The sequence below is a fragment of the Trachinotus anak genome, unplaced genomic scaffold (assembly GCF_046630095.1).
Source record: "Trachinotus anak isolate AG129_WGS33_773 ecotype Australia unplaced genomic scaffold, CSIRO_AGI_Tana_v1 ptg000034l, whole genome shotgun sequence".
Lineage (NCBI taxonomy): Eukaryota > Metazoa > Chordata > Actinopteri > Carangiformes > Carangidae > Trachinotus > Trachinotus anak.
The window spans coordinates 5,272,166-5,295,566 of record NW_027273885.1 but is presented as its reverse complement, the minus strand read 5'-3'; the positions used below and the strand labels follow the sequence as shown (position 1 = coordinate 5,295,566).

Genomic DNA, 23,401 nt, shown 5'->3' with positions numbered 1-23,401 from the left:
AGGTTATGGAGCTATGCTGTAGTTGTTGTGTTGGTCGTGTTGATCATATCGCTCCACAAACCACAAGAAAAAAGCAGAAAGGATTTGCAGTAATTAGTTGATGTTTCCAGTGAGCAGGAACTGTCACTTGCAAAAAACATTTGAAAGCCATTTTCTTAAGAATCTGAAACTTGTCTTAATTAGTGTCAGTGAAACATGATCATTTATAAGCCAGCTCTTTTTTGCTGTTTGATCACTGATAAAGAGTCTTTGGCAAAACTAAACTAAATACTCTTCCTGGCTTCCTCATATTTGCCCTCTCATATCATTTACTATAAAGGCTCAGAGGAGCCTCTCTCTCTCTCACTTCAGAGACACATTATTTGTCAGAGCTTTCCACTGCTTCTGTTCACGCTTCCCTCAGGGAGTGAAGATCTCGCACATGTCCATGCCGACAGACATCTTTTATGCATGCACAGCCATGTATACATGGACTCAGAGACTCAGGCAGAGACCTCACTCATCATCCTTTCTTGACGTTAAAAACAAAAACACTACGGCTAAAAGCAAATATTTGTGAATGTCCAACAGTGAAAATGTTTGAGTTTGCGTGTTTATGCCGGACATTGGAAAAAAAAAAAATCCTATACATTATTATTCAGTCCAACAGTGACAGAAATAAATATTACCTTTGTAAAACTTGGTCAGAACTAAATGTTGAGGCTGTTTGTGAGGTGATGCTGTAATGAATTGTTTTTAATATTTGCACTCATCTGTGTGCGTCAGTAGTCGACACAGAAACAGCTTTCAGACAACACCAACATGGAGGTCAGCCTCAAAGTAAGGTAGCTGTTATTGGAGGGTTTTCATATTTCAGGTGTTTTCCATTTTTTCTGGTTTCTCTACAGTTAAATCATCATGGATGGGAGGTGGGGGGTGGCTGCTGTTTTCCTCCATGCACATCAAACGCCTTCAGAATAAAATGCAGTAAATGCGGTAAACAGTCATTTTCTCAAGTCTGTGACCTCCGACCTCCACCTTCACATTATTTGCTGCAGTTATACGTGATGTCACGAGCTATTTGCCTGCTGACAGCTACAGCTACTCGAAAACAAAAAACACCCCACCCAACCTCAAGAGCCATTCCTGTAAAAAAACAAGCATTAGATAATGTCTAACTGACTAACTGAGTGACCGTGTGATCTGTGTGTGTCTACTTGTTAGTGTATGTGTGAGGGCTGTGGACTGTTTTCCTCATTAGGACAATAGGCCTAGAGGCATGTAAGGACAATAATGGAAGTTCAGGACAAATAACAAGCAAATAAATCAATTTAATGTCTGTGAAGTGTGTTCAAATTTGATTTTATTAGAGTCTGTAAATTATCTGTTGTCTTGTTCAGCTGGACCTCTCAGCAGCAACATGATTCTTCCCATTTTAGCCCTCACCCACCCAGTACCACTCACCAGTTTGATGTGCTGAATGGTGGCCTCGCGCGGAACATCCATCTGGATGTAGATACCGGTGGGCAGCAGAAAGTCCACAGTGATCTGATCCGGAGCATGTCCGGCCAGGGGAGAGTGGGCTGCCCATATGTCCAGGAGGTCTGTCATGGCAGGAGGCATGGCAAAGGGCACCACACACCACCTCAACCATAAGGACCTGGAGGGACAGAGGAGAGAGACGACAAACTCATTTCAGACTGAGCTTCATGCTTTTAATGAGTGAAGATGAGGACGTTTATTGAAAGATACTTCATTCATTCATTCAGATATACTTGTTCTCAACAGGTCATTTTGTAAATTGAAGGGTTCAGTTGTGGGACAAGTACAAATCAGTTTCTAAAATCATAATTACAGAGGAGAAAATGGCACCTAGTAAAATAACAGCTTCACAAGTAACAGAGCAAATTATAATATGAGTCATCCAGCTTCTATACAACGAATTCAACCAACATAAGGCAAATGCGCCTCACGTGAACATCTTCCCATGTTCTCATGACTGAAAACGTACAACTCAAGGTGGTATTCTGGAAAGCCATTAGCCCCCCTCCCCCTTGATGCTGTTAAAACAATCCAGTTATTTGAACATCTTAAATCATTAAGCTATATCATTGTGCCTCTTTCTGTCATCCTTTTCAGTAACAACAAGCTGACAGGTGCAGATGATTCAGTGTGGCTGAATCCCTGTAGAGGCAGCACTGTGCTCAATCCAGAGGGAGGCCGCTGGCTTTAACTTGGATGAGGGCCAGTGCTCAGAAGAATGCCCACTAAGCAAACAGAACAAAAGGTCAGCCTGCCCTCCCCTCATCTGACAGTCTGGTCCCCACAGCACAGGACACACACATAATGAAAACAGTCACACTTATAGACCAATACTGCACGTATGAAAGTTCAAACAAATACATATATGCACCGTGCAGACCTTCACTAAACGTACAAAAACACAGATCGCGCTGCTAAAGTAATTATCAAGGAAGGCAGGGGGGGAGTTCACCTCCTGTCTTATGTACACAGCTCCTCTCCATGTTTTCAAAAACACTGCTGAGAAAGGCAGTTTCTGTCAGCCAGTGAGATAAGCAGAAGAATGCCAAAAAAAAAAAATAAATAAATAAATAAATAAATAAATCAGGACACACAATGTAACACTGCAAACATACAATTTCAGAAACTGTAGGTTTCAAGCAGACACACGTGGACAAATAAACACATGCACGCTGCATGTTGACTGCAGGGAATTCCACTGAGCTGCAGTAAGTGGCTTCCCAGCTGTTGGTGTAAAAACAGCCACAGCCTGGTTTCCATTTGGGCTCATGCCTGAACCACAGCTGTAGCATCACACCACTTCCACCTGCCTTTTTTCTCATTACCTAGTCCTCAAGCGGACTAGTACATTAACTCTTCCACTAGGCCACAGGTCCATATCCATTTCGTCCCGATCCGCCCATTAAAAATAACGGACCTGATTGCCTCTAATGGTCTTTCCCCTCTAAGTTAAGTGCTCCAGCTGCCAGCAGACGAGCCGCTGCTGTGCCACGTGCCTGAGGATGGAGCATATCCGCGGTGCATTTGGAGCCACAATCTCAGCCACTTAACATTATCAGCCATGCAAATGGAAAACAATCTTGTGTGTTTCTGTGTGTTGCTCAAACTGCAGATCGCTGTCTGGACTTCTCTTACAAGGGACTTGACAGTTACTGAAAGCGGCGAAGGATGATGCACAGGAAATCAGTTGAAGTGATAGTTTGGGTTATTTGATGTGAGGTTGTGTGAGGTACTCATCTATAGTCAGTGTATTACCTGCAGTAGGTTGAGCCAGCGCGTTGCCAGTTTGGAAACGCAGAAGCCGAATGATGTGCTCATGACGGGGTCGTTCGCTTTCAACCACTTTTAGAAAATGCCCACCGAAAAAAGCTAATATCAGTTTAAGAGTATGCTTTATTTTGAAAATTTTCACCACTTTATTTTGCAGTCAAATGGCCCTTTCCTCTGGACAGTTTGTGAACTGCTCAACTACTGTATCCCTACACACAAGCACAACTACAGTGCGCACTGTATTACTGTTTGAGTCGGACTAACTAGACCTAGTTGCGCTTGTGCGGAGGAATACGGTAGTTTAAAAAAAATGTAGTTCCAAAGTTTGACAGCAAGATGAAGCTGTAAAAAATTTAAAAATAAAGCATACACTTCAACTGATGTGAGCTTCTTTGTGGGCATTTTTAAAGAGATTGAAAGACATTTATGTGGATGAACTCGCCCACAGCAGCTCATCACTCAGCTTCTGTGCTGATGCTCCTGCTGCTTCTCTAAACTGGGAGCTGATCTACCTCAAATAACCCAAACTATCGCTTTAAAACACACCCACACACTACACAGGAATGTTCATGTATGAAATAATGCCTAGACGGGACAATGTTTTACTCACTGATACAGACACACACTTCCAGGTGGCGACAAGAGAACACCCCTCAACACAAGAAGCCATTCAAAGCAAGAGTTAAAGGGCAGACAATGGCGAGTCTCTAACGTCACGAAAGGTGCACAGTTACACACATGAAAAGTAACATGACACCCAGCATGTCTGTCTGACGCAGTAACAACTCTGGGCGGTCAGGGATGGATGAACATTCATATACACGTCTGTGCATAGAAACGCTGTGCTCATTAATTATAGGCTTCAAGAATTTCACACGAGACAGCTTGAGTAGTGTCTCATCCTGCCGCCATGCCGACACACTCACCTCTCTCGCCCTTGCTCTGTCTCGCTTACACACACATACACACACACGCACACACTGTACATACACAGGTGAGCAGGGTTATTGAGGATGCGGTGGCAGACAGCCAGAGGTCTGCTGTGAGGTCAGGTTTCAGCGGAAGGATCAGAGGAGAACAAGTGGGTTTGCAAGATCAGGTTGAAAGAGAGAGTTTCATGTGACAACAAACACAAGAGCCTGAAGGGATCTGCAGAGTTAGCCAACATGAGCAGAGGTAAACAATGCATAACTATGTGGCCGCTGATCCACGGCTCCCCAGGCATGCTTTGATGACCGTTCGTGTTTGAAGGTGCAAAGATATGATCCTACTTACGTGTTTTTTCTTGTGCAAACCAAGGCAGATTTTGTATTAATGTAACCGTTAAAAAATATACTGGAATTTCAATGCATTAATTACAGTTTTTAAAACTCAAATGCAGATGCCTCCGGAGGAAACTGCTCGCACCTCTTAATCTTGACATCTGATCAAATATGTGCTAATGTGCTGGAAAGGGGTGTGTCTGTGAATCAAAGGGGAGCTGGCAGATCAGAGGGATGCACAAACTGGTTTGCTTTTATGAAAACTCCACTGACTGTCAAAGGGAGACGAGAACACAGAGCAACACAACCTCCGACAAACAGTCCACTGTAGCCCAACCAGCCACAAACTTACACCTCAGATGATGCAGATGGAGCGAATGGCTGCTTGTGTTGGAAGTGGCTCCTCTGCAGCGGTGACAGTGACATGTTGTGAAGGCTTTCATGCCCAGATGCATTGATGGTTATTTAAACACTGGTGTTACTCAGCACTCTCTTTCTAAAGCTCCCTCTGTGTGACAGTAAGAGGCCTGTGAGGCCCTCTACAATGGAGTGTGTGTCCGTGTGTGTGTGTGTGTGTGTGTGTGTGTGTGTGTGTGTGTGTGTGTGTGTGTGTGTGTGTGTGTGTGTGTGTCTGATTGAAAAAGAACAGCTAACATAAATGCTGTGTGTGTTTGTGTGCGCGTGTGTAAAGGCCATGCCTGGTGATTAAGAGTCCTGTGACATTTTTTCTTCCCCGCTGTGCTAAAAATAAAGTCGACAAAGAGGATCTAAGACCTCTTCACCTCTCTACTACAAACACTGTTCTCCTGTAAATGAGTATGAAGACATACACACTGGCAGCACTGAGGCTGCCTGAGTCAGCGTTTCCACCTCTGGGTAAGCAGAGTGACTGAGTAAGTGTTTGCGTGTGTGTGTGTGTGTGTGTGTGTGTGTGTGTGTGTGTGTGTCAGTCTGTGTTTGGGGGTGTAGGTGTCGGTGGCGTGAGTTTCTACATCGAGCACATTTTTGTGAATAAAAACAATCATTCAAAATATCTCAAAGAAGCAAACCGGAAGTGATTGATCTGTAAATAAGTCATAAAAAAAAACAAAAAAACAGAAAAACAGAAAAGCCAAAGTCACTCTGGGTACAGCTTCTGAAATTAGCTTTTTTGTTGTTTTTTTATATCACTGTAGATTTTATATCATTTTTGGAGTATTGTTTAAATTAAAAAAAAAAAAAAAATGTTACTTTGGGAAATCTGGGAAATATGATGGGTATCTTTCATAGGAACTAAACAATAAACGGATTAATAAAGCAATAGATTAATCATTAATTGCAGTCCCAGTTTGGCGACCCGATCGTTGGGTGTAGTGGGTGTATATGGGCGAAAATGCTCTGAGCAGGCGAGTCCCCGGTTCCGCTCCGAGCCTCTCTCCCATTTCCTGTCACTCTTCACATGATAAAGGCATAAAATGGCCATAATAATAAAAGCAATAATAATAATAATAATAATAATAATAATAATAATAATAATAGCAATAGCAGCCCTAACTTACCTACATGAAAATTAAAATTCACCACTGACCCACTTCCTTTGGCATGATGGTTCCACCACCACATGTTTCACTTTCAGCCCCTAACCACAAAGAAACAGACTGAAACACAGAGCTTATGAAGCTGTTATACAACAAAGCTACACACTACAGATAACACAACAACCAGGGACACACACTGAAACTGATCCCAGCAAAAAACAACCGTTTTATTTTCTCTGAATCAATTATTACATAAAACACACACATTAGAACAGGTAAGTCACTCTCTCACACACACACACACACACACACACACACACACACACACACACACACACACACACACACACACACACACAGAGCGATATAACCTGTTAGAGTGGTAGAGCTGAATGAACGGTGTTTGTATCTTAGCACACAATCCACTTACTGTATTAAAATATGGCTGAATATGAATGTGCTTTGGCCTGCAGGCTAACAGAGCGCTCAGGCTCAACAGTATGCGTTTGTCTGGCTGCTGTGTGGATAAGCGGTCAGCTGGGGCGTGTGTCTGTGTACTGTGGCTGGATTGTGTGTGTGTAATGTGAGTCACTGTTGGAACAGTACTAGCAGTGACTGTATTGAGGAGTGGATGTAGGTGGTGGCTATGGACGGTAAACGCACATTCAGGTGTTATCGTTATTTTAACGCTGACACACTGCGGCTGGGTCAGTGACTAGACATTTTTGTGTGAATGTGTTTGTGCAAAATCACTGCAGGACATTTACATCATTTTACATTACATTTATCCACTCAAATTCTCCTGCTACTGCTGCTATTTCTTCATTTCTTTCATCAAAAAATCCACTTTTTTGATGCTTTGATTCTTAGATCTTTGCTGTATCTGACAAATATTCACCACTTCAATGCCCCAGTTCCTCCACAGGGATCAGTTTCACCTGATGTTACAAACCAAATCATCATCATCACCTTAGAGCTGTTTTCTACAGAAAACAAAGAAGCTTCAGGCCTGGAAATAGAAATGAGGAAGTGCCCTGAAACCAAATCCTGTGCAAACTATTGTCACAGCCTCTAAAGTACAAATTATCTCCATACATACTGTATCTGAGAGGAAATGAGTGGGAGTGGGTGGGTGTGTGTGTGTGTGTGTGTGTGTGTGTGTGTGTGTGTGTGTGTGTGCGTGTGTGCGCGCCAACCACATCCGGACAGCTAACAGTGCTCCATCATACTAACCACCTCCAGTGACACAGTGGTAAACGCCCACTTCTCAGAGAGGACGCAATGACAGTAGACAGGAAGTGAGTGACAAACAACAACCGGAGCAAAAGTCCCCTCCAGTCATTCATAAAAAGCTCATCAACGCTGAATCAGAGGCTGAGCTGCTGTTCCTACTCTTCAAGTGTTAGTTTCGAGGGTGTTTACTGCACTGTACTCAAATCAACATGATCTCCTGCTCAAGTAGAGGAAGACAAAATGTCTTTTCATGGCTTTTATGCACAACAGTATTTGTTTATGTAAAAAGATAAAGAGATTCCATGGCGCACACATTACAAGTGTGTCTCTTGGATTTGTTTTTGTCTGCTATTGCAGAAAAAGGATAAGAATGGGAGCCAGCGTAATAAATCTAAAGATGTGTCCAGTCTGAAACTGAAGCAGAGTGACTCCATATAAAGTAGATGGAAAGATGTGAGTGAACGTGGAGAGATGCCAATCTGCTCTGGGCTGCATAAATTTAGGTGAAGATGCATCTGCACAAGCTGGAAATGTTTCAACCGGAGCCATAAATTTATCCTGTGACCCTTTAACTCCCCTTCAGTAAAAATAGAGAAGCTGGAGGAAAATAACTGCAGCTCCTGGTGAGTTCAGTCTGAGCTCAATCACACACAAACAGAGACAGTCTTACTATACTGAGCACATCCGATGTGTAAGCTGATACCTATAGGTACATCTAATGTCTGTAGAGTCAATAATGATTTGTTGTAGGTGAATAAACAGGGACTGTTGAAACACACAAACATTTGCAGAATATGAATGAGGGTCTCTCCACCTACTGTGCTCCAGCAAATCTAAACCTTCCCTTGTCCTTCAGGAGCATATTTTGTCCTCCTGATGCATATCTCACACCAAACATCCCAGCAGAGCGATGACTCAACCAGCCAGCCTTCCCAACAGTCTCACCACCATTAGGTAGATGATGGAGGAGGTCAGTATCGCCATGACATCACAGTCATTTCATCATGGACGCACATTTTCTATAATGGATTATGACACTATGGTGTTTTTATTGAGGCATTTTGTGCTGAGCAAGAATAAGCTTCCCACTGCATTACAGTGAAAGATATAATTCACTTGCAATCAAAGAGACATTCGTCACATTGCTGTTAATCCACCGTGACAATAATCATATCCAATCCGTTGTCCATAGTTACATCACAGGGAAGAAAACTCCACGTAGACTGAAAGTTACTTCACAGTTCGTCAACAGCCTTGACTGAAAATCTCATGTGACAACTGTGCACTAACACATGCACAAAGAACCTCCATCCATGACACCATGATGAGTCACCCCCACCGGACAGATGGTGACAGTGCAAGTCGGCATTGTGACCATATCAGGTTTGAATGGCATTAGAAGGTCTAATGTGTACTTCTACTCCTGCATCTGCATCAGGAGGACCAGGTCATCAGCAGAGTGGAGGAAGGATGGAGCAAGACAGAGAGAAGGGGGGGGGGGGGCTGCAGAGCAATGGGACCAGATCCTTTTCATGCACACCACAGATTGATTTTAGAGCAATGCACCATCCGTCTGGCAATATTCACTAATGGCAATACAGCGTGTGCAGACCGAAAACAAAACATCATTTTTGCATCTGTAAATGTCTGGTTTATACAACTTCATTGTTCTTGTGTCTCAAAAATATAGAGCAAATAAACATGACTAGAATGATACAACTAGCCCCTTTCCGGCCTCAAATGTGAGCTTAAATTATTAATTTTCAACACATTAGTTCGGTTCAAATTACTGATGCACAATTGCAGATTTTATTTTTTAAAGTTACTGTATCTCACACATCGTATTGATTCATGTCACAATTTGCTTCCCTAAGCCTGTGGACATGTCAGGAGGCCATCTACTGCTGCAGCCTGAAAAAAACTTTAGAAAACAAAACAAACTATATATAAGTAGATGCCAGCTGGTACAGGCAGTACTGTGCAGCACTGTATGTCTAAAGTACTAGTACTAAGTTTTAGGCACTTTAGATGTTTAGATTCCATCACGCAACAGCATCAGGGAGGCGTCTTATTGGTCCCAAATTCATTCTGCAGCAGGACAACAACTCCAAACATAGAGCCAGAGTCATAAAGAACTATATTCAGAGCCAAGTCCTGCAACAGACAGTCTGGCCCCCACACAGCCCTGATGTCAGCATCCTGGAGTCAGTCTTGGATCACATAAAGACACTGAAGACACTGAGACAGGCTAAATCCACTGAAGAACTGAGGTGAGCTCTCCAAGATGCAGGGGGTAAAAAGCAAAGGCAAGCCAAATATTGATTTTTGAAGTGAATAGATAAATAAAAACTAATCCCTCTGGTGAATCCACTGAGATTAAAGTTGTGATGTTTTTACATGCGTCATGGGGGTTACTGCACATTACTACATATATCACACACATTTTTCGATACTATTTGCTTCAGTAATTTCCCTGTATTCATTTCTCCTATTGCCCAAAGCCCAAAGTCTGTGGCTTAAACTCCTGTCCAGTTATGTCACACCCGTGGTTGTGCCTTTCACAACTCATGGAAACCACCTGCAGCGACCACAGACCGTGGCGTGGAGACAGCATGCTTGTGACGGTGCCTTCAACAGTGTTTTGAAATGCAGAAAACACAGTCATTCAATCAATTTTGAAAAGAGAACAAGGCAGCATTCATTTCTTTAAATCAGTTGCCAAGCAACATCTCTCTCTTGTGATAACTCCAAGCTTGAACACCGAGCATATTATGTACCAAACTTCCCATGTCAAAAACATGATCTCACAAGTTCCACTTACAGGCGTATCAGTTTGAACCTGCCCAGAACACACCGTCCATGCTGAACCACGTCATGCATGAGAGCATGAGAGCACGAGCAGGTGTGTGTAGTAACAACAACGCAGTCATTTCCTCCAGGGGCGGGTCATATGGAAGAAATCTGCTGGTGTGTATCATTGTGTATACACTCAGTTTCAAGTTTATTAGGTACAACTACCTACAGCTAACGCAGTCTAATACAAGAGTCAAATGCAATAAATCATGACGGTTATGTACAATGATTAGCACAGAGAAGTTGTATCATCTTGTTGATAATTTAAGAGTAATATGATATGCATATCAATTGCTGAAATGATAGTCTACATAATAACAGTGGATTATGGGTTCATCTTATTAGCTTCCATCTGTGTATGTGAGGAGGGGGACGAAAGAGTGGTGGGTGGGGGGAGCAAATCGGATGTGCAAGTGTGATTTTCCACAGAGCCTGATTCACTGCACAAGACACAAGGCAAGTGAGGAGAAGCAGGATGCACACAGAGATAAATGAAAGCAGCACTAATGAGAATCTCAATCCATGACTCAGACCTTTCTCACCTCCCTCAGCGACGGGGCAGAAACCAGGGGATGTGGGGTGGGAGGGGTTTTCAAGGTGACTGGTGAAGGAGACGGGGGTGGAGGATCGATGGAGAGACACTGATGAGCCGATCACACAGCTGGATTATGAATGTGGAGTCATGGTAACATCAGAGGAAAACAGAGTAATTAGTGACGGATAATGAGAGAGAGAAGAGGAGGAGGGAGATAGAGAGGCAAAGTGTGATACAATGTGTGACTGTAGTGGGGGTGGACTCAACCAAGCTGCGTGTCCACAATAAGCCTCTGTGTTTTTGGTGTGTGTATGTTTGTATGTGTATGTGCGTGCCAGCGAGGACAGTCCCGTGCCCTACACAAACACTGCCCTTGTGTTGCACTTGCTTGCCCCCATCAACCTCACAACCACCACCCCCCCTCCTCTCCCTAAAACATTTCTCTCTCTCTCACACACACACACACACACACACACACACACACACACACACACACACACACACACACACAGAGAACTCCAGTAAAAACAAAAAACACAGAGGCTGCAGGGGGCAGTGGGGTCACACGGTGCTGGTCACACCTCCCCACAATATATAACCACACTTGCATTATTTACTGCATTCTGCACTGTGGGATCTGTAGCTCGAGGCGGCTTTCTCACACCTTCAGTAGCTTCTGTACACTAGCACAAAAGGCCACAAGGGTCAATGTCTAATCACATGTAAATAAGCTGCTTTTTTAGTCCGAGCACCACTGATAAAAGTCAATACTACTGCAAACACACACCAGCTAGCAGCTGATTTTTGCAATACCTTTACTAAAAAGCTAAAGGTTATGCAAACTGTCACCACAACCACACATCATTATTCAAAGTAAGCTCCGATACACCCACGCCACAGACGCAAGAAGCCCACACATACGCAAAGTGGCCTTGCCAATCTGATTCTGTGAAACAGGAAATGAAGAAATTCAATGCAGGCATATCCACAGACAGACAGACAGACAGACAGACACACACACACACACTCACAGCTAATTTCTTTGTCTTTGCCTTGACAATGAATCAAACACAGTTTTTGTTAAATTGCTACAAAAATAAATCCCATTCTTCTATAAATACAGAAATCTATTCTGAAAACTATACTGAAGGCTGTTTCTGACCTCCACCTGTCTCTGCCTCAGCATCCAATGATAGCAGGTGACGTGAAGGCCGGCTGGAGGTGGCCGGTATGGTTCTTCCTGTTTTGATGTGGAGTAGGATTGCGTATTAACAGCTGCTCTATGAGGGTGACATAAGGATTAGCCTTTGTTCCATTTGACACAACAGCTTCTTTTTTGAAAAGGACAGGGGGAGCTTTCCTCGGAAACTCTGACACAGAGGAAACAATGAACAGCTATCATTAGGGAGTCAACATGTTTTACGAACACTTTTTTTCTCTTCAGGTCAATAATTTTCCAACAAAGACAACATTAATCTTTTTTTTATGACAACATCTACGTAATTACTGCAAATCAAAGTTATTGCTTTGTCACTGTTGCCACTTCAATCCCATAATATCAAACAATGTCTCCAACACTGAAAAAAACGATGATTGTTTTCTTAATGATTTATTTTGTCCTTAAAGGTGCAGCATGTAATTAATTTAAAACATTAAAAAATGAAATACAATTATTAAGAGAAAGTGAAGCAATAATAGTTTTCACACCATGTCAAATACATCTATGTATTGTGTTCCTGAAGTGAGCATGCTAACCAGCTAGCCCCGGCCCACCCTGTAAGTTGCTGTGGCCTCCAGGCTGTCCTCGGTCCCACATGAGAGGATGACACAAAGCAAAACAAGAGTTGATGCTGGCGTTGCTTTCCACTGCACACCTCTGGAGTAAAGGAGTGAAGTTTAATGAAGTGTCTCACAACAGCTCTTGACGCTAACTTTGGCTGCGTAGCAATAGCATATACTTACACATAGCATCTTGCAAAGTCAGGAAATACAAAAAAAATGCCAATGAAGACTCACAAAGCCTGAGCTGACATGTTCATATTGCATGTTATGTCTGAAGCCCAAAGATGTTTATTTAAAGAGTTCCTAGAAACAAAGCTGACATCTTCAGTTTGCTTGTTTTGTCCAAAACCCAAAGCTATTCACCTTCCTATCATAGAAGACAGAAGAAAAACAAGAAATATCCACAACTGAGACACATCTTACAAACTTTTTTTTTCTAATTAAAAAACTAATAGAAGCAAGTAATGTATTATCCTTTCTTACTGCAAATTAATTTTCTTTGATCAACTTTTCAAAATCTGACACTGTGGAGCCACCCTCAGTCAAAATCAAGACAGCTGTGCCCCCCAACCCCCACCCCTCCCATGTGCAGCATGAATATTACTCTTTTAAAACTCTACTAAAGCTCCCATAATGCTTTGGGGGATTCAGTGAGTTGCTCTGGAGACTGCAGTTTGGGCCTTGTATTTCTTTATGTTTTAGCAAAGTAGCACCATTAAAAATAGCCAAATTAGCAATCAGCAGTTTGATTTGCAATGCATCATCACTGGATTATTTTTGATACTGAAGAAAACTCCATAATTCTCAGGTAAGATCTGGAGTTAAATGAGTCTGAACATCTTCAGAGGTCACCTGAACTGACCTTTGAGTTCAGATTTGACTGAGATATTACTCCAAGAAGTACAAGTTTTGATGCAAACTGCGGCAGTTAAAAGTATCCAAAAGTACCTTAATTAACCTTATAAAAGGTGTCGGTCACAGCTAGTGGTGCTGCAACTGACTGTGTTGATAAATGAGCCAAATCAATGGGCAAATGTACAACAACTAATTTCCTGTTGTTTTTAATCACACAAGCCTGAACCTGTCTCTTTAATCTCATGCAGTATCTTTGTCTCACGTCTCTGCTGCCGCGCACGCCCTGCAACTTGTGCCGCACAGTTATTTATGACATTTTAACCACAGTGTGCATTTTTAACAACCCTATGTGAAAAACAAGTTCAGAAAAGCAGCAACAGAGCTGATCTGATAGGTTGTTTCAGGTCAGAAGCAATGCCATTCTTTAAAATTGGGAAGTTAGAAAATAGATATAAAGGAAATCCCAGCCTGTCAGGCACAGACACACAGCCTCCACAGGATTTCAGCCGCTGATTATATCACGAAAACAGTAGAGAGACTGCACAGAAATAAACAAAAATAACACAAGAGCTGCTGTGAATGTAGCAGGGATGGCTCCCACACACACTGCTGATTTTTCAGCATCTGTCTCCCAGCATCATCTCGCCAAACCATCCATCTATCTCCCTCATAAACAAAGGGCCACACATTGGCGCTGAATGACACGCACACACAAGCCTTGGCTCCAGCTATCATCTCGCTATAGAGGTGCCTGGGTTGCTGGGAACACTTAGCTGCGGTAAATGACATGCTAATGTCCTCCTCTTCAGTTTATACATATCCATCCATCTGTCCGCACTGCCACAGCTTTCCTTTTTGTTTAGCTAATAATATAAAAACACACACCAGCCGCTGCTGTGCACAAGAATCAATGCCCCACACACACACACACACACACACACACACACACACACACACACACACACACACACACACACACACACACACACACACACACACACACACCCGTTGATTTTGCAGACACAATATAATTCACACATGTAAACTGCCTTTCTTTGCTCTCCATCTATAATTAGTTAACTGCAGCAGTGCATGTGCTTTTGTCCAGCTGAGAACACAGGCTAGGCTAATTATACACAATGACTGCAATACTTGGGTGGCAAGGTCAGTGGCATAAGGATAATGCCACCCAAACGGGGCAGGGCTTCCTACAATTGTGTGGGTGGACGGGTTTCAGCACACTGCTTGATGTTAATACTAAAGGTTAAAAGAAAAAGAGCATCCAGGTCATTTCTGGGGTTAAAAAAAAAAAAAAAAAAAAAAAAAGACAAAGCGGATGATGAATCGGTGATTTGTCTTATGAGAAGCTACATGATGTCCATTAAAAACTCCTTCTGCTTATGGTGAAAACACGGCGGCGCTGGTGGAAAGATCGGAACATAGCACGGGTAATTGGATCAAGCTATTTTTCCATGTTTGAGTAGGAGTGAAAGAAAGAGGGGAGGGGAGGGAGGCGCAGGTGGGAGGCATCTGTACCGATTATTGGTGGTTATTGGCCACCAGCGCTGACTGATAGCAGGAAATGTGCTTATTATGCTGATGGATGTCAAAGATGCACCTGTCTGACCGCATTTGCAAAGTATTACATGTGACATCTGAGCGGAGGATGGAGGTACGACATTGTTTACTCTGCCAGCTCACCTCTCCTTCACCGTGACGGTATGTGTGCCAGCTGCAAACGCTGGCACACATGCCGTCACGGTGAAGGAGAGCAGGAAATCAGCGCCCGAGTGATCTCTCTGTGCACATGCCTACGTATATGACAAATGACTATTTTCACAATTAATCAGTCTGTTGATTATTTTATTTTATTTTTTTAAAGTTATTTTTGCCTTTATTTGGATAGTCACAGTGAGTGAGAAACAAGAAGGTCAGGGAGGGAGAGAGAGAGTTGGTTGGAGTTGGAGTTAGTTGATTATTTTCTTAATAACTAATCAATCAATTGCCTATAAAGGGTCAGAATATAATGAAAAAGCTCCTGCTGACTGATTCAAACATCCCAGTTTTACTAAAAATGAAAAATTGATCATCAGACTTGTTGCAGATTAATGCAAGGACAGAGAAAAAAGACAAATTCTAATCTACACTTAATAAGCAGCAGACTCAGCGACAACCAGGGTGAGATCCACTAATTGGGTCAGTAGTACTGAGAGCGCCATGGTTCAATGCTTTACTGGGTAATTTTACATCGCCACTCAGCCAATCACCACATTTGTTCTAAAAAAGGCCCTGCTGATCAGCTCACTGGGCAACTGCTTCCCACAGCAAGGGAAAAAGCAGGCATCTGTACAGCCACTTTATTATGAGCTTAGTAAAGGCAGATGTTGTGGCCGCGCTGCTGTGCAACTGATTGTATCGGTGTCCAGTGGCAAACCAGTGCATGTAACTAAATATATGTCTAAATCCATAAACTGTACTACCCATTATTTCCTGCACTAACTGTTACATAAACAGTGCAAAGTCCGGATAAAGGTGCAATACATGTGACCAGGAAATGACTGAAGAAGAAAACAACGCTGATTCAAGACAAGTGAACTACAGGGGAAAATTAAGGAAGCACAACGGATACTTATAATTTTTATACAATGGAGTCATTTTGTAATACATTAAAAGTGATGCAGTGTGCTGTGGTGCAACACTGATCTTTGACGTGAAAAGTAAAGCATGCTGGCTGACTTCCACACATTCCCCACCCGTCAGAACGAGGCCTACTCTTCCAGATTCCAGCTAAGTCAGAGCTCCATTCCTCCTCTCCCACATTCACAGAGAAAGACACACACACACACACACACACACACACACACACACACACACACACACACACACACACACACACACACACACGTTCAGGGGAATCACAGGTAAAATAGGTCAAGATAACAAGATGCAGCATGCTTACACACACACACACACAAGTATAGAGGGTTTTACCTGCTGTTTCCTTAAGTCTCTTATTTCCTGTTCCTCTGCTCCTCACTGGGGGCGTCTGGACAGCTTCTGGGACACTGCATCTGAAGGTCAACAGGAGAAAACAAACTGTGAGGGGAGGGGGAAAACAAAACGTGGAGCCATTTCTTTAAGTGTGTGTACTTGTATTGTATATAACAAGAAGGTGAGGAGGTTAAAGATCAAGTTTAAGAGACGGTAAATGAATGGAAAATGTGCAAAAAGTGACTGAACACAGAATTGACAGATGGCAAGACGTTGCACGGAGGATTTGCCTGCATCACCTGATGCAACCTCCCACGCACTCGAGGGGCCCCAGTGGCCCCGTCATACGAGATAAGACAACAGAAAGCACAAAGGGCTGAGAGTTCCCCCTCTGCACCTTGCCCCCTTTTCTCACCATCTATTCCTTCTGCCTCCTGCTTCTTTGATATCTAATCTTTTCCATTTCACTTAAGGTTTCTGTGGAGATGATATTAGAAATCTCCGAGTATTCATCTGTGAGGATTTTTTCTCACGTCTGGAAACACCGAAGAAGACAACAGTCAACACTGAAGCAACTCGCAGACATCATCATGTGAAACTATAAGTGAAACCAAAGTGTATGATTCAGTTTTACCAATTTCATTATGGTTCTAACATGGAAAGTGATTGCATGTAACAACTCCTGATACTGACGCTAAAGATGTTGCATAGACTGAGCTGTACAATACACATGTAAGACCACAGATGCTGTGATAAAACATTGAATGGAGAACAAAACTGCAGCTGAATGTTGTGCTGACTGTACATGTGTTTATCTGGTGCAAACTGAGATGATACTTAAAAACTTTTTTGCCATATTCACTGCAGCCTAAAGTGACTGAAAAAACAAGTGAGGAAATGTTATTTTTCAGTGAGAGTGAAAGCGAAAGGGGGGGGTGTGATTCTCCTAGGTGAATCACACCTAGGAGAAATTCGGAGTCACATCTACACAGTCTTTGGGTGCTACCAAAATGAAAACGACACAACTCTGAGTGGCAAAAGGATTTTCTTGCAGCTGATGTTGCATTCAAGTTGAAGTCCTCTCCTAAGAAATGTACGACCCAAACTATCATGAGCAGCCAGCAAAATGTATATATTAAAAAGATTTATTATTTATAATTGGTTATTATATTTGTTTGCCAATGTGTACATGCTCTTGTTTTAATATTTCAATTGAGATTACCTGTATAGATAAAACTCAACATTAAACTCAAGTTTAAACTCATAAAACAACTTTTTTCACCCTCAACTTTATAGTTATAAGAAGTTAAGCTGAAGCAATTAATCAATTTACTGATTAGATAATCAACAGAACATTAGCTGGCTTACATTTGATAATCTACTGATTGTTTCCATCAATTTTTAATCAAAAATGCCATCAATCTGTGATTTCAGCATCTTAAATGTGAGGATTTGCTGCTTTTAGGGTCATATGAGAGGTAACACAATATTTTAGAGTTTGGACCCACTGCCAGAGAAAGCTGGAAATATGAATATGTGACTCAGTCTCTGGTTAGTAATAATAGGCATGTTTCACCTTTTTCTGACATTGAATAGAAAAAACGATTAATCCATTCATTGAGGAAAGAGGCAGATGAATCGATAATGAAAGTTATCTTTAGTGGATAACAGCATTATTATAGATATTTTTGTCTCAAATTTTCTAGAAATCTGTTTAAAATCAGAGGTCAAGGAAAAAAGTCAAATATCAGGCATTCATTTCCATTTTCTAAATACTTGTGACTTGTGAAACATCCTTTGCTGTTGTGTTATTTGATTTGGATGTTTTGTAGTTTAAGTACTCACCTCATTCAAATATGGCTCAATATGAGTCAATAAAACTTTGAATCTAAGAGAGCAGCGAGTCAGTGTGGTAGCTAAAAACATCAGTTTGAAAAAGGAAGCCAAGGACGTGACCACTGCACTGTATGTGCAGACAAAGTGCCCGAGGCCTCTCCATCAGGACCATCTGCCTGCAGATCAAAGACCTGCAACTACGGAGACCAAGATGTAAAGTGGGTGATATGGTAAACAAATATACAGTGGGCGAAAACACACAGTGAGGCCATAAACGCTGATGACTTGCAATGCACACAGTCTGATTGAGGCCAGAAAACTTCCTGTTTTTCCCCAGTGGTCAAGCAAGATGTTCTATCTTGTTTAGCAGGGTGTGACACAGTCTACCTCACCACAGTTGTTGTTGTGAACCTCTCAGAGCAAAATGTCTCGCGTACAGGAATGACTGTACATTTAAAACAAGGTCGAGGCTAAATTCCTAGCAGTGGTGAGACTCAGGGCTTCCACAGAACACAGGCTATGCTAATTATTTTGTGGTAGACTCCACACACAACTACAGTAAAAACTGCACGTGGGAAGTTCCAGGAAGTGCGCTGTTTAACAGAATGATAAAATCACAGGCCAGAGACAGTCAATGTTTTACTCCCAACTGGATTCAGCTCAAGCATCACATGATCCACACCAGTGTGAGTGTGTGTGTGTGTGTGTTACAGTGAATTTGGAAAAAAGACAGAAAGAGAATTCAGTATAGGGCGGTTCAGTGATGACGTTCTTGCTCGAGGGCAGAGCCCAAAGTTAGCTTTGCCACGGTCCTCTGGAAACGACTCCACTGTAACATCAATGGGTTTTTTTTTTTCTGGGCTGAAGCTGAAAATAATCTGGTTAATCACAGATCATAAAAAAGAACAAAATATGGGCCTAAGGATTTTGAAGCCATATTGCTCAGCATCACTTCTTTTCTTTTCAAGAAGGGGGATAAACACATCTCTGGGGAATTCTTATCTTTATGCCTTTATTTAATTTAATAAGTATTAATTCTTAAAACTTTTCTCAATAGCCGGAAAGAACGCATGAAAATAGCTGGTAAGATCCTGATTTGTTATGACAATAAATACTGCAGCTGGCGGTGCTGTTGGTGACTTCAATATTTATGATACAAAAACTTTTCTGCATCTACTGGCCTTTATAGAGGTGCATTTCAAACAGTTCAGCATTGGCTTCAAAGTCAGTTCAACACAAAACCTACAACACTCATATTTGTTACATGAGATCATCTTGGTCTGTTCAGCTCCCTAGTGTTTACTCATATTTATTCTATGCCATTATATTCATTTATTTTGTATTCTTGTATTTTAAACCTTGTACTTGCATTTGATCGTTTACTGTGTTGTAAGGTGTTCTTGAGTGGCTTGAAATGTGCCTATAAATAAAATGTATTATCATCTTGACACAACTAGGCCTATGGGAGTTTTACAGACAGCAAAAAGCATAACCGTGGATCCTATCAGTTAAAAGCTGAAGCTACAACAAAAGATCACATTCTCAGTCCTATTTTAAAACCAACAATAAAAAAAGCCCCAACTGGAAAAACCATAAAACTGCAAATGTACCATGAAATATCATTACTGAAGACAGCGCAAGAGCAGGAGTACAGAGGTTTTAACCAGTTCAATTACTTTGTGACAAACCCCGTGCTTGTGAATTTTCGGATTTCCAGAATAAAATAGATGTTAGTTAAGTTAGCTATACGTTCAGATCCTGGGCAGCCAGAGAGGATCACTGTGCCACTACTTTTGAAGGATAACAACACTAGGAAAACAGTTTCCAGCACAGTGCACAGAGTAGTGGTCAGTGACGTCAGCTTCTAGTGTTGCGTGTACCAAGCATTACTGCACATATACTCTGCTGTGCTCTGGAGGATCAACTACACAAACGAGAAGGAAAAACTCATTTTCTCAGCTTCATCCCCCGATATGACTTTCTATCTTTCTCCCCACACACACACTTCCTCTCCTCCACCCATCCTCCATCAAAGGAATGAGAGGAATGCACAATCCTAAAATGATTGGGGGCCTCATCAGCAGACAAGGCTCTAACTCTTGCTCACCTTGGGGCACGTCCACACACAGACAGCCACACACACGCACGCACACAGGCGCACCTTGTTTGCCAGTATGCCCTTTATTTCTTATTGCCTGTGTCATGTGGGTCAGTCACTAGGGAAGCATGCTTACCATTCTCATAAATATCCTTAACTTCATGACGACCTTCAGGCCATGAAGGGCAGTGAAAGTTCCTATTGTAAACAGCTGGTTTTCCAGAAGTGTTGCATAATAAACCGAATCTCTTGGAGGGAACTCCCTGTCCCAACACTACAACATTTCTACCTCACTGTACCTGGCAATTACTTAACCCCAAGACCTAAATAAATAAATGCAGTGTAACAAATGAGAAATACGTTCACAGTGATCGTAAACTTATCTCAGCTGAGTTTTGATCGCTTTTTGTAACACACTCGTAAAAGCTGCTTAGAAAAAGTAAGAATTCAACTTGAAACCTTACACTAGCTCTGGAGGATGTTCAGAAATAAAGACGATTTAGTTAATGACCGCAATACATGCAAAAGGAATGTAAGAGGAATGCACCAGTACACACATTTCTCACACTCCCCAAACCAAAGTGTAGTCTGAAGGGCCATTACATTTGACCATGCGTCACCAGAGGCTCACGGTAAACAAAAGAGCACTGTCCTTCCATTTCTAAAAACAATATCCACCCACTCATTAGCACAGTGTGATGTTTATAACCCTCCATCACTGAGGAACACGAGAAATGAGTTTTACTGCCATCAGAGTAAAGTTAAGGAGGTGGATAAAGTCTTTCAATCTCTCCATCTATTTGTGAAGTGTGACTCTACTCAGGGCTTCTGCACACTTCTTCAACCCATCTCCCTTTATTTAGCGACTCGCTTCAATCTCCATTTATAGCTGCTGTTGTGAAGCTGGCCTCAGGTGGGTGGGTGGACTGTGTGAGTGCGTCTGTGTGTGTGTGTGAGTGTGTCCGTGTGTGTGTGTGTATTCTCAAAAGTTCCCTTCAGATGCTGTAAATCAGTTACCTTCAGTTACCTTGCCTGATTGAGCAAAGGTCAATCTCAGACTGCAGACGGTGTAGCAGCTGATCACTTGGAAGACAGACACACACGCAACTGTCACAACATAATTACAATACAGACAGACGCACAATGATGTAGCTGGCTGCGATCAGTCGTGCCATAGACTTATACAGGGGCGAGGGCAGACAGACGTGAGAGAGAGTTAGCGAGAGGTAAAGTCTGTCCAGACCCGTTGACAACATGGTGACAACAGGAAGTTCCACGACACCCCTTTGCAATTGAATTCAGTTTAAGGTAAATGTGATACTCGATTTCTCACGGGAGGCAGTGCTAAACTTTGGTCGTCTTTCACAACACCTGTCATCCCTATGCAAAATAAAGAATGTCCCTTCTCCTTTGGGGGAATTGGTAAGAGGTTGAGTCTTGACCTGAGCAGCTGTCCTCCCCCAGATGTGGAGCCATGTGTCGCCATATGTCTCTGCAGCGGTGGATCAAGAACCACTGAGAAAGCTTCCAGCTTTTATCCCTCAGCAGAGGAGGAGGCCCCACCGCTCACACTTGGCTCAGGTGACTCCAACAACTCTGACTGTTACAACATTAGCATATTGACTCCACACAGGTTGTGGGACTCCCCACCAGTCAGAACTGAAGAAGCCTCTTGGATGAAAGGTGAAACATTTTCAATATCTACAACCAAGTCCAGCTGTCCTCAATGTAACCCTTTTTGTATTTAAAGAAGCAGTTTACCAGTTCCAACGTTATCCCAACTCAGTCGTTTTAAACTCTATAAACACTTACATCAACACGCAAATTGAACCAGTTTTTAGTTATGTCGGAATACACAAGAATATAAGTATGTGAACACACCACAGTATGCACAGTGTATTACGTTAGGGCTATATGCATATTACAATACCACGAGGCTTGGTGTGTGTTCACAGCCCAACGTGTGTGGGACAGACTGGGCATGTGTCATCAGCAGTTTGCAGACAGGGACCTGGGAGGAAGTGTTGCCATAGATATGTGAAGCTGAGGTTTTGCCCTCTCAGGTTACTGAGTGGAGGCTGCACCCCCTCGGGCAGCAGCAAAACCCAGTGCTATCTGTGCATCTAGGGGCTGCCGCAGTTACCGCATCAAGCTACCTGCGTGGGCAGCGAGCAACCACGGCAACCACAGGTGTCTGGTTCTTTATGTACTGCTTATTTATTAAGTTTTTATATGATAAAACATTTTTTCTTATTCTATGTAAGCTTGAATACCTTCACAAAAACCAAAAACTTTAAATTAAAAGATCTAATTTAAAACATCTGTTGTCTGTTGAAATTGTTTCTGTTCAGTCCCAGTTTGATCCATAAAGAACAGACTGATGTCTAAATTAAAGTGAAGCAGGTTAAAAAAACTGAAAACAACTCACTAAGCATCAGGCAGTGATTAACATACCTTTCTATTTCTGTAATATCACATGTCACACTGAGACATCATCTCCAAATTAAAATTAATTCACTTATACATAACAAGAACATATACATGTAAACATACAGTGAATATTTGTTGGGCTGAATCATGCCCATTTAGTCTCCACTGTAGCTTCAGTAAATTTCACCTCGGACCAGTCAATAGGTTTTAACAGGGACTCTCACAGAGGCTGATGCTTTTCTATCTATCTATCTATCTATCTATCTATCTATCTATCTATCTAATGTAGCCCTGGATGGTGATGGACTATCTAACCCTCCACAACACCACATACATATGTCCAATACATCCATCCTTTTCCTCAACTTTATACCCAAACATACAACCAAAATATTTTTTTCCCTACAACATTATTGTCTTAATCTGCTACCTTTCTATTTCCATGATTTAGGTGAATAACACTCATGTCATTAAATGTAAATGTTTCCCTTTTATCAGACTGAGGACCAGACAACATTTTAGCTTTGCTTTCATGGCCAAAATCCCAGACTATATGGACTCTCATATCACAAGATCAATATTATAATCAGCGTGCCAGCTATAGATAGCAATATGGAATGTGATAACAGATGAGCTCATTAGATATGCTGTGAATATAGACCATGAGAATACTGTGTGTGAAATGGATTTACCATATTACAATTCTGCTTTTACAGAT

The 23,401-nt window shown here is 42.1% G+C and overlaps 1 protein-coding gene across 1 annotated transcript in view; it reads right to left on the bottom strand.

Annotated features, from left to right (window-relative positions):
* pik3cb (phosphatidylinositol-4,5-bisphosphate 3-kinase, catalytic subunit beta) overlaps positions 1 to 23,401 on the bottom strand; it is a 54,129-nt gene that overhangs the window by 25,816 nt on the left and 4,912 nt on the right. The window contains exons 2-3 of the mRNA XM_071471584.1: positions 16,320 to 16,399; positions 1,444 to 1,639 (exon numbers count right to left, since the gene is read on the bottom strand). Of these exons, the coding sequence (XP_071327685.1) occupies positions 1,444 to 1,602 (159 nt within the window). The 5' untranslated portion in view covers positions 1,603 to 1,639; positions 16,320 to 16,399. The remainder of the gene's footprint in view (positions 1 to 1,443; positions 1,640 to 16,319; positions 16,400 to 23,401) is intronic.